Source organism: Alnus glutinosa, chromosome 1, assembly GCF_958979055.1.
Source record: "Alnus glutinosa chromosome 1, dhAlnGlut1.1, whole genome shotgun sequence".
Lineage (NCBI taxonomy): Eukaryota > Viridiplantae > Streptophyta > Magnoliopsida > Fagales > Betulaceae > Alnus > Alnus glutinosa.
The window spans coordinates 5,641,111-5,653,179 of NC_084886.1; the positions used below are offsets into that span (position 1 = coordinate 5,641,111).

Below are 12,069 nucleotides of genomic sequence, written 5' to 3' on the forward strand. Positions count from 1 at the left end.
TAGTAATGGAGGAGCCTGTCATTTGATTTATGATAAAGACGGGGGATGAGTGGTCCATGCATGCCGCCATCTTCTCATTTATTGGGCCAGTGGCCCAACAAATTTGAAAACGGATGAAACTTTGAAGGTGAGTGGTTGAAAGAGGAGTGTCTATTTCAACGTTCCAAAACCACACAACCAAAGTACGTGTACGACAGCGTTCCTTAAAAGAGGTTGAAGCTTCATCATACTTTGGGTTTGGGACTTCGCTTCATATGCAGCCTCAAGCCTGGCCTGATAGTTACGTTACGTGCCCTTCCCCATCAACAAAATATGAAATAACGCATTATTACTAGTTCCTACATAGAAAAATAGCCTTTTTACATTTATATATATATATATATATATATATATATATATATATATATATATATATATATATATATTTATTATTATTTTTTTTTAAAATCAACCATTAAATATGTAAGACTTAATATAAGTTTTCTATATTAAACGATTAACTTTAAAAAGAGATATAACATGAAATGTAATAATGTATGCGTTTGAAAATTTTGAGCTCCTTTCAATTTTTTTTTTTAAGAAAATAAAAATAACAAATAAGCCGACTTAGAATTTCTTGAGTTAGTATTAAATTGACGTGTTCGAAATTCATGCAATTCTCACACATTTTTAACACATAAGATACATACATTTTGGACACATCAGTTTTACAAATTAAGATTGTGAAAATTCTTCCAACTCAATTTGGAAAAAAAAAATTCTGTTCCTTTAAATCGGAGCAAAAAGGTGTTTATGGCTTGGACCAACATTTGGCAAAATTTTAATGTCCCAAAATCACTACATATTTTTTCAAAATTGACCAACAATTCCAACCCTTTATTCCCAGAATACCAATAGCATGTACTCGTAAATTATAGGCATCACCACCTATACAAGTCGCATCTCTTTTCAAACACGCTCAGATCACATATATCGTATTCGGCCCATTACAGCTGTCTCCAAGATTGGTTCGCATCGTATAAAAATATTTATGGCACTCATATTCGCCTTTGTCTAAAAGCTTAACAGCAAAAGCAATTTAGAGCATTTGTTCAACCTCGCTACCACAGCACACAAGAAGAGAATGGAGACACGAAGCCCATAATAGGGCTCACTGTAACCCAACACAACCCCCACCATTACAAAATAAGAATTTAAGCATGAAATCCAAGATAATTCTCATGAGAGATAAGTCGACTATCCAATAATAACCAAAACAAACATACATATTCTAAACGATAGTGTCATTGAAGCAAAGCAAAACTTCTCTATCTAAGGCATTCACAGAAAGCCCCAGTTGCAGATTGGAAAAACTAAATGATAGATTAAGATAAACAAAAACTGTATTATTACCATTACCATCACATATCTAAAGTTGAGCTTACTCTTCCTCTTCTTCATCTCCATCTCCACCAGCAGTCTTCTTGGCCGCTGCCTTCTGGTTCCTGCGCTTCACTCTCCCAGGGCGTCCACCACCAAATGGACTCGTGAGTGAAAAATCAATGTGCTTCTGTGAGTCTACCCTCACCATGAATGAGGCAATGTTGACTACCTGTCTTCCAACCCTGAACAGGACCAAATAAATTAATATTACCTCACCAATTACTAATTATCCAATGCAAACTACACAAGAAATCAAACACAAAAAAAAAATCATAGATATTACAACTCAATAAACTGTCATTTCTTTTTTTGGTCAAGTAAAAAGCATATGACACAAGAACTCAATGAACTGTAATTTCATCACTACGATGGACAAATAACAGGCCTAGACTCTAGTCAATGCAACCCACGCTCCTCAGGAGTAACTATTAATAATTAAACTGACCAATTAGAAAAACCAGCATATAAATTTAAGGCATTGGGTTGATGTCAATTGCTGGGCAAGTGAATGTTAAAGAAAACGGACAGGTTAAATCATAAAATCTCACTCCAACTCAACTACTAAGACTGACCAATAGGAACAATTCTTATAACAAAACAAAATAAGTAGAAAAAACAGGGAAAAAAAAAATTCTGTGCACTATCTCAATCAAAGCTTAAAAAAAAAAACTCAGACCTGCGTTTCCCAAGGAACTGACCCAGCAACCAAAAATCTCATTACAAAATAGTCAGAGTGCTTCAATAAAGGGAAGCTAATTAAAGGGCGAGACACACAAAAGAATAAGGCTTATTTAGTACACTGCAGCAATCACCACGCCCTTCAACCACCCAATAGAAACCAAATCCTGCACCATGAGAGTACAATCTTCACCAGACTTTCACTGCTTTTGTAATTGGGCTCTCAATTATCTATCCCAAGAACACAGTCAAGACTCGGATCCTCAGAACATCAAATTTGACCATGAATCATCTCAATTGTACAATTCGCTTGGTTGTCCAAAATTTGAACAACACATTCTACAATTTTTATTCCTTGAACTAAATATAAGAGTTCATGTACTACCTTCTTATGTAGCAATTCCTACAGCCACCGTCCCACATGGTTTTTATTTGGATGCAAACTCTCAAACTCAAATATTTACCCATTCATTTAATACTCAGTGCAGGGGGTGAACCAGATAATTAGTCAAATGAAAAAAGATAGTGGAGGTATACAATCATGTCAAAAGAAGTGCACTGTATACACGACCGATTTAATATTTGGGGAAACTTCACAAAAGGGTACTGAACTACCACGCGTTTTGACGAAAGGACACTAAACTACAAAACCTGTCGAACCCGGGTATTTAATTATCCGAAACCATCACATTAGGGTATTCCGTCTGGTTTCGACGTTAAAACCAAACAGAATCCTGATCATGTGACCTCCACATGACTTTTTCATCTATTTCTATCCGTTTTGCCTTCAACCTAAACGCTACGTTTTGCATATTACGTCTGACCTCAAATAATGGAAGAGGAGGAAGACATGCTCTGACCAATTCCTCGCATTCATTTGAGTCGCACTGTCGAGCTCGGACGTTGACACTAAGGCTGATAGCTTCATTGCAAGGTTTAGAGCTAATCTGAAATTGGAGAAGATGAATTCTATCAAGCAGAAGCGAGGCCCAGATACAGATATTGTGGACGGAGCAGGTCTAAGTTAATATTTTGAAGGTGGCAGATACTGTGGACGTTGTCGCCGATGTTCTGTCGGAGTGAAAACGTGTATCTTACTCTTACAGTCTTTCTCGAAGTATAAACCGCAGATACGCATCTGTTCCAAATGAGTTGATACCCATTATACTTGCACATGTTTACTAAAACCAAGTCAACATAACATGTGTTTGTGGTGAAGAATTCGTTGGCCTTGAGTAAGTAGGCTTGAGATAAATTGTGGTTCACACGTTGCTGTAACAGATGGTACTGAAGGGTGAGCTAAAAAGAGGCATGGAGGGCAGTTGAACATCAAGCTTGGGCTCCGTTTCATATGGGAAAGGCACCAGGAAATAATCCACTCTGTTTTATGAAGCTAAAACAGAGGAACTACAATCTGCTAGTGCTTGAAGCTTTCGATCTAACAGAGCCTCTGTGTATGTCTCAAAGGAGCAGTTCCACTCTTCCAGGTTAGGATAGTCTCATCACCCATTTGTTCTGCACTTGGTTTAGTGTTTTTATCTTCATTGATGCTTCTTTTGTTGGTGTTCATGTTGTGTGTGTATGTGTGTGTGTGTGTTTTTTTTTTTTTTGCTTTCTGAGAGAATGATATCCATGAATTTGGATACTCATTGAAGTTTAGCCTTCATATATACATATATTGCTGTAAATCTGAAAAAAATTCTGATCAAAAAGAGATATTGTATGACAACAATGCTTTAGGCTGTTCTAGAACCTAACTGGTTATGAAACTGCCTTTTGCAAATATGAATAGAACATTTGCCAATGACTGAAAAAAAGAAAAACTGATGATCAGTTAAATTACTGATCAATGTTTGAGGCTCTTTTGTCTATGGTCATATCCTGATTCTGCTAAAAAAGATTGGACATAAAGGATTTGAAAACTGACGACGTGAGAGAGGCAGAGATCATCTCCCATTGCAGGAAAAAAACATGTACAGCTGCTTCTGCCTATCTTTTACGATGTTGATCCTCTTGATGCTGGGAGTTTTGTGGAAGCGTTTGCCACACATGAAGAGCGTTTCAGTAAGCGTTTGATCCTCTTACTTAACCAAAAAGTTCTGAAATGACGGCATCGATAACAGCAACATGCGGCATGGCATTCATCGTGACCCCAAAGCATGCAAAACCTCAAAGCTTACTTGCGCTTCATGTGCCTCTCTAAGCTAATTAAGTAGCATATATCAATCTCTTATATTAATTACAATCATCCCTACCATTCCTCAACTTACCCCTTAAGACCTGAACAGAGCACCGTGGAGAACCCAATTGGCCAATTTCCTAGAATCCACCTCTGTTCGAGTTAGTATCATTTTTCTACTTCTTCTGGATCTTATCTTCATCCTTGAATTCTCATCATCTGTGCTTTTATGTCCTCTTTTTCACGATGTGGGCAGTATGTGGCTACGGTAGAACCAGAGGAAGTGTTGGGCTTAGGAGGGAAGAAGGGGTTGTGAGAAATGAGGATACGGTCGAATGTAATATATATGCAAAACGTAGCATTTAGTTTGGGGGTAAAACGGGTAGAAAGGGATGAAAAAGTCACGTGTATGTCACGTGATTGCAATTCCGTCTGGTTTTAACGCCTAAACCACACGGAATACCCTAAAGTGAGGGTTTTGGATAGTTAAAAACCCGGGTTCGACAGTTTTTGAAGTCTAGTATCCTTCCGTCAAAACGCGTTGTAGTTCAGTACCCTTTTGTGAAGTTTCCCCTTAATATTTTTTCATCCCATTGCTCGAAACATTATCTAAATTTTATATAATTAATCCACGTTAACAAAACTCCACTCTAGAATTGAATTAGACGACAGGACCACATTCAAATTTTGCCTTTTCTACTCTAAGCATTTTAGTTAATGAGAAAGTACCAGATTCCCCAATCCAAGTGCCCAACTCTTACCAATATTTGAAACAAACCACTCACAAAGATAGAGGGCCTACAATTCTTAATCTTCCTACAAAGCAATACAATGAAAGTGTATTAAAATCTAACCTGGGTGCCACAATAACAAAAAAAAAAAAACAAGGCTAGGGAAATCCTAACCCCGCCAGAAACACTTTTTAACATTTAAAGGGGGAAAAAGGCCAACGTAATCCCATCAAGTTCCCTAGTTGCCCTTTTCCCTAATTTTTTTCATCGGGCTCTGAACCCATTAAGGATCTTTAGTCACGTATCCCATTAGCTCAACCACTTCAATCATCACAAATTAGTCTCTGACCATCACTTAAAAATAAATAAATTTACACAAATCAGTGTTGGTTCATATTTGAGTAAAAATAATTAAGATTCATAACAAAATGAAGACTCCACAAAGGAAGATTGGTATCAATTCCAAACTAATAGCAAATAACATTAATTAATAAGAGATAAACTGTGACAAAATAATTGATGTATATGTAAAACTAGAAAAGACAATCAGAAAACATTACGTATAAGCATTTTGGGGGAAGAACTCATCACTTGTTCATACCTAATATGCCTCTGCCTGATAAGAACTCTGGCATGGTGAATGGACTTGGCCATACCGGACTTGAACACTAGGGTTTGAAGACGGCGCTCAAGAAAGTTCTCTACAGTGAGGGCCAACACGTAATCGAGCTTGTTCTGGCTCTCGTCCAGCAACCCGTACCTGTTCATCCTCCTCAGCAGGGCTTCACCCTCGAAAATCCGACGTGGGTTCTTCTCATCCAGGGTCAGAAGCATCCTCGCATTGTTACGAATGCGACTCAGCGCATACTGCACCCTCCAAAGCTCCCTCTTGCACCGCAGCCCGTACTCACCCACGAGCTTCAGCTCCGCGTCCAGACGCTCCTTCTCGTAGGGACGTCTGGGCTTCTTAAAGGTTTTCCCATCTGGGTATATACATTAATTATCAAAATTAATACAAATTTAAGTCGTTCATCGGAAGCTCGAAATTTGTATTAGGCCGAAATATAATCACTCAAAGCCAGTACCACGAAAGTCTCACATCACTTACGACAAACAGGGTCTGATTTTTGTTCAGATTTTTTCTAAAGTAATTCTCGAGGATGCTTGTTTACTGGAAAGAACTAAGATGTAATAGATCACACACATGATGGTAAAACATGCTTTTTTGTTATCATGAATCGAGAAAACATAGCATACGGAAATGAAAAAACAGGTTGGGACCAAGAAGACTTACAGTTTCGGTAAAAGCAGACGTGCACCATACTGCGCAGCCGGTGCTCTCACCCTCAGTCCGCGATCCGAAGCAAATGACGAGGACGGACGGTGTGGGTGTTGAAGATCGAGGAAGCAAAGTGTGTGTGTGTAAGCGGCTTTATATATTTCGTTCGCAAGGATTAAACCCTAACCCTAGTGGGCGGCACACATTTTTGGGCCTGGATTGTGGCCGGGAGTGGGCCAACACTGCTGTTTAGTGGTACTGGAGTGGAGCAAAGCCCATGATCCCTGGGGAGAACTTGGTTGGTTTGATTTTTCCTAAGAAAATAAATATAAAATCAGTCTATCAATCAAAGCATCTCCAACAATAATAATCAAAATAGTTATTAAAAAAGTATAATTCTCTATTTTAATTACTATTTTTTCTATATTTTCTCCATTAGATTATCTATTCTACTATCTACTTGCATTTAAATATTATTTTATGCTGGAAAAAGGTGTGAAAAAAATAAGGAGAGAGAGAGAGAGAAAAAAAGAAGAAGGAAATTGAGAGATAAAATAATAAAAAATTATTTGTAGATCATTTGTCTATTCTGTTAGAGATGCTCTGTCATTTTATTGAGTTGCAAATATTTTTAAAGGTACAAAAATTGATTGAAAAATTGCATGTAATAACTAATAAGTAAAATTGAAAAATAATTTCTTTCACTCAACTTTTATCCAAAATTCTGATGAAAACCATCAGAGTGCTACATTAGCATTAATAATATTGTGACACATGTTCTTTCTAATATATATATATATAAAAGGAGGTGGTCAGATTACCTCAAAATTAACCAAAAGTGAGTGGCCAATCCAACACTTAGCTTTTAACCACTCCTAAGCTTTTAGGTGTGATTTGACCAAAGTGATAGGATGATTTGGCCACTCCTTATGGTCAATTTGGAGTTAGCCTGGCCATCTCCTTGAATTTTTTTTTCTTTGATTTATTTTGAGCTGTGTTTTGTTGATTTCCATCAAAATTTCTAACCAAAGTCGGGTATAGAGCCTTACTCCGAAGCTATTTATAAATTTCTCTCCCTACATACAATTTTCAGTCTCTTTTTATACACCATGAAGCTATTTGCAACTCAATCAATGTCAGTTACTATTAAGAGAACTTTCATTGTCTTTATTTTAAGTGTGGTTTTCCTAAGCCAATTTGAGAGGATTTTGAGACTTTGTTTCATTGCTCGTAAATCTATTGCTAAAAAAAATAAAAATTACTACGAGGTGGACAAAGATTTTATTTTTAAAAAAGTTAGGTTGGGTTGAAATTTTTTTGATTCAGCTTATTCAACTAATATCCGCCTTTATTAGATGACATGATTATTTGTAGGAAATTTCTGTCGTTTCTTAAAATTATATGTAAGAATTACATAATTTATGGGAAGAATTACATATTTATAAAAATAAATATCAACTTAATAGATTTGGTCGAAAGAATTCCTTCCAAATCTAGAGGAAATTTTATCCAATTTTTAACAGTAGACTCAAACAAAATGGTGTAATTGGGTTTTTGCCGTCCCCGCAACATCGGAATACCCTGTCTCCCTGACTCCCCGTGAATAGGGTTTAAGCCCATACGGCATAGGCAACTCTGCTGCTTGTTCTTCTTCTGTGACAGTCAGTCAGCTTTCGATTATACCGATCTCTTCAATCTAAATTTTCTATACCAACCTTTGATCCTCCATTTGAAGCTCAAACCCAGCAAGATAGATCTCCACCAAAGAATGCACAGCCTTAAACGCATAGCAGCGTCCACCTCAATTACAAACCAATTTCAAAGACTCTCTTCCACAATCCCAAAGCTCCATTCCATAGATTTCTCCACCAAGCCGTCTTCTTCGTCCACCGGCCGCAACTCCAAAAACGGCGACGACCAATGGAACGACTCGTGGGAGATGGCTTGGTTGCCGGAGGACCTCTCGGCGAAGCACCGGGCTCCCTGGGAGACCGACGTGAATTTCCCGTCGTCAGACTCTGGGACCGTTCTCTCGCCCGAGGTGGACGCGGAGACCAAGGCGTTCGTGGAGGACATGAATGAGAATTGGAATCAGAGGAAAGGGTCCAAGGCCAAACTGCTAGAGAAGGAACAGAGTGAGAGTAACAGTCGTACTAGTAGCGGTAACAGTTCGCTTTATAGCTTGGAGAACATGAAGAAGGATTATAGGTTGAAGAAGCAGAGGATTCACGCCGGGTTGTGGATGAAGGAGATTGAGAAGCAGGAGGAGGCCAAGTTGGGGGATTCCATCGCCGGCGGTGGCGACGATATCGAGATATTGCTCGATAGCTGCTCCGAGTATGTCTTTTTGTATATCTTCTATATGTTGTTTATGTATTTATGGATGCATTGTGATGATTGGTAGGGGACCCTCTGGCCCTTTTGTGAGTTTATGTATGATTGGTTATATATCTGGGTTTTGTTCTGGTTCTGTTATTTGGCATGAAATGCTGTTTTACTTCGCGTGGTGTTTAGATCATAGAAAATTTTCAACCTCTCATCAAAGAATTGGCTATGTTTTCTTATGTTCATGTCCTTTTGAGTCTTTTCAATTTATTAACATTAGAATAAAACATTTTGTGATAGTTCATGGTGGGGAATCCAAGTCCATCTTTGTTGTGGCCCTTCTAGGAAGTAATTAATTGAAAGTCAATCCTGAAAGTTCTTTGCTGCTGTTAGTGTACTGACTATATTACTAAAACATATGCATCTAAGTTGTTGGATACAATTTTTTTACCATTACACTTCTAACTTCTTTTCGGTTTTATTGTTTGTATATAGAAGATTGTGGTGGAACTTTTGGAGGCTTTTTATTAATTAAACTTGTTGGGATTAATACTAGAATAACTGCAGGATTTTCGATACTTCCAACGATGATTTGAACAACTCAAAGATCCCTAGCTCTTCTGAGTTCAAAAACAAACCTGACGGTTGGGAAACAACAGCCAAGGCTCAAGATGGAAACATATGGGAGATGTCACAGAGGGAAGAAGATATTCTTCTCCAAGAATTCGACCGTCGAATTGCATACAGCAAATTTCAGGTGTGCAAATATCATCACAGGCACATACATTATTAATCTTTCCTTGTTCATGATTACTTTATTTTTCTAGGTGTGAAGCAGTATATGAATGAAACCTGAAGAAGGGAGAAAGTCCCAGATTTTTAATTCTAGTTATAGACATATTGATATCATACTTATCTTATTTAGCCTTGAAATGATCTCTTTCCAGTTGATGTATTAACTAGGAGGAGCTACTGTAGCAGTAATTAGATCACAAATATTTGGACGAGTCATTGGGTAACAAACATTGGAAAACACACCCGCGGGGGTTGTGCGGGCCCCCCAGTGGTAAAAAATTAGTTTTGAAATTTAACTCACATCTGTGTGCAGCACCGCGATTGTTTCCTGGTTATATTTTTCTAGGCTGTCTGGCTGTGCAGTCAGCTCTGTTGCTTGTGAAGACTGTATTTGGTGCACTAAAGGCACCACAAAGATCTATCTGACAGTTTGCTACATAATATTAGTGCCCTGCCGGTTTTTGGAATGCACATCAATATTTGAAAGTTCAATTTTTTAATAACTTCTCAAGGTTTTCCTATCCTAATGTCAATTGATATCTTTAGTATCTCAAATTTATCACCATGTTCTTCCCCCATTTTTCTTTTTTGCTGGCCTCCTTATTTCGTTGGTATTATGAAATTGGTATGCAGATAGCTAGTTTTATCAAGACTCACATATTTAGCCGAAGAAGACCAATTGATGGGTGGAAATACATGATAGAGGAGTTGGGACCAAATGCCAAGAAAGGAAAGGGTAGTGTGTCTAGGTTACCCAGTCTATCTGATGCATCAACCCAACCCTTTAAGGAGGAGAGGACTCCACTTGACAGCAGGCTGACCCCTCTAAAGCGTAGGTAACTTCTTTTGAATATTCTCGTCGAGATTGAAACTATTTATCTTTACTGTGTGTATGATGGTACTATCTTGTAGAGATAAAATTCTTGATGCTGAAAGCTAAAAGAATGTGTATGTATTCCCTCCGGAACTGCAGTTCCTATTGCTCTGAATACTACTTTTTCATTATTTGATTTATTCATATAGCTTCAGTATTCTGAGTTCTCTCTTTGAACCTTGGCCTTCAATTTGGATTACATGCCTCTAATGTGGTTGTCAGTTTGAACTCTCATATGAGAATCGTAGTGCTGAATGCATAGGATCATTATCCTACGGAAGCTGCTGATCTAACACATCGACTATCACTTGAGAATCTGTTTGAACATATATATTACCCATTCGCTCTAGCTAATGAAGTCTTCAAACTATCAACCATCCCAACAGCCTCCTCAGCTAGCTAGCCATTTACATCCACAGAACACAGGGTATAACTTTTCATCTCTTGGCACCATGCCTAATGTAGCAAAATTTTCTCGTCTCCTGAAAGAAATAACAAGACCCTTCCCTGGGTGTCTCCTACCAGATAGCACCAGATCCCATGGATGACCTATTTTTCTCAAGATATTAAATGGAGTGTATAGATATTTATAGAAAAACAGATGGCTGCATACATAGTTTAGTATTTTTGAAAAATTTACCTGAGAATGTAGGATATTGAAAAACGCCGCTGGTCACCGCCCAACCCAGCCCAGCTCGCCTTTGGTCACTGTCCGGCCCAACCTACTGACAACAACCGTATTTGGAGGTTCTTTGCCATCACCGACCACCGTCTGTTGTCGTCTACGGCTACTCATGGGTGGATGGACGACAAATACAAATGGTTTTTCTTTCTTTCTTTTTTTTTTTCTTTTTTTTAATGCTTAGAAAAAGAAAGATTCGTATTTTAAAAAAATTGATTGAAATTTGATTCCATTATAGTAAGGAAATTTTGTCATTCCTGTATTTTTTACCAAACAAATAAATAAAAATGGTCATTATTCGCAGCAATATTCATTCCTATTTCCAGTGCACCAATCTATAGCGAACTACTATTCCTATTAGATTTAATATGATACTTATTGAGCTGGGATTACTCATTATTTAAATAAAATTTTCGGGTTGAATCTAAAAGTAATAAAATTCAATAAATCGGAAGAGATAAAACTAATTGACTCTGCCACGAGGTGTCCAGCTTGTAGGCCAAAACCCAAGTTGAGTTTCATTATCTAGGAACTACTGTTTGATCACCACTCACCAGGGGCCATAATATAACGTATAATTGTCATGGAAACTCACCGACTGCAATATACCTTCATTTTAAGGGAAAAATGCCATAGAGGTCGCTGACGTATGAATTTTTTATTTATTTATTTTTTTGTTTTTAATTTTTTATTATCAAATCTCTATAAGGTTTTAATTTTATCGAAAGAGTCTAAGGTTTTATGATCAAATTAGATCATTTTGTCTACCCTCTAAATTTTAAATGGTGCTGCCACATCACACTCAATCAAAAGGTCAAATATGTCTCCTTCAATAAAAAAAAATAAAAAAGAAAAGAAAAGAAAAAATAATAATAATTAAAAGACCACCCCCAATGTTGGATTTTTTTTTTTTTATTAAAAAAAAATTAAATGTTTTATATATATATATATATTTATTAAAGAGAACAAGTGTCTCCTTTTAATTGAGTATGATATGACGACAACATTTAAAAAATAACAGAATATGGACGGAAAGATCTATTTGATAACAATTAGAACCTTAGAGAATAAGTCAATAAAATCTAAACATTAATGAGATGTGTA

The 12,069-nt window shown here is 37.2% G+C and overlaps 2 protein-coding genes across 2 annotated transcripts; one reads left to right on the forward strand and one right to left on the reverse strand.

Annotated features, from left to right (window-relative positions):
- Nucleotides 1-1,192: 1,192 nt before the first annotated feature.
- On the reverse strand, nucleotides 1,193-6,458 carry LOC133868384 (small ribosomal subunit protein uS4y-like). The gene is made up of 3 exons (XM_062305274.1): nucleotides 6,305-6,458; nucleotides 5,612-5,993; nucleotides 1,193-1,604 (listed from the first exon to the last, which is right to left on the reverse strand). The coding sequence occupies exons 1-3, from the start codon at nucleotides 6,330-6,332 to the stop codon at nucleotides 1,421-1,423; spliced, it is 594 nt and encodes a 197-aa protein (XP_062161258.1). The 5' UTR covers nucleotides 6,333-6,458; the 3' UTR covers nucleotides 1,193-1,420.
- Nucleotides 6,459-7,764: 1,306 nt separating this feature from the next.
- LOC133868394 (protein GAMETE CELL DEFECTIVE 1, mitochondrial) lies at nucleotides 7,765-10,443 on the forward strand. The gene is made up of 3 exons (XM_062305285.1): nucleotides 7,765-8,626; nucleotides 9,182-9,371; nucleotides 10,043-10,443. The coding sequence occupies exons 1-3, from the start codon at nucleotides 8,058-8,060 to the stop codon at nucleotides 10,247-10,249; spliced, it is 966 nt and encodes a 321-aa protein (XP_062161269.1). The 5' UTR covers nucleotides 7,765-8,057; the 3' UTR covers nucleotides 10,250-10,443.
- The last annotated feature ends 1,626 nt before the right edge of the window (nucleotides 10,444-12,069 follow it).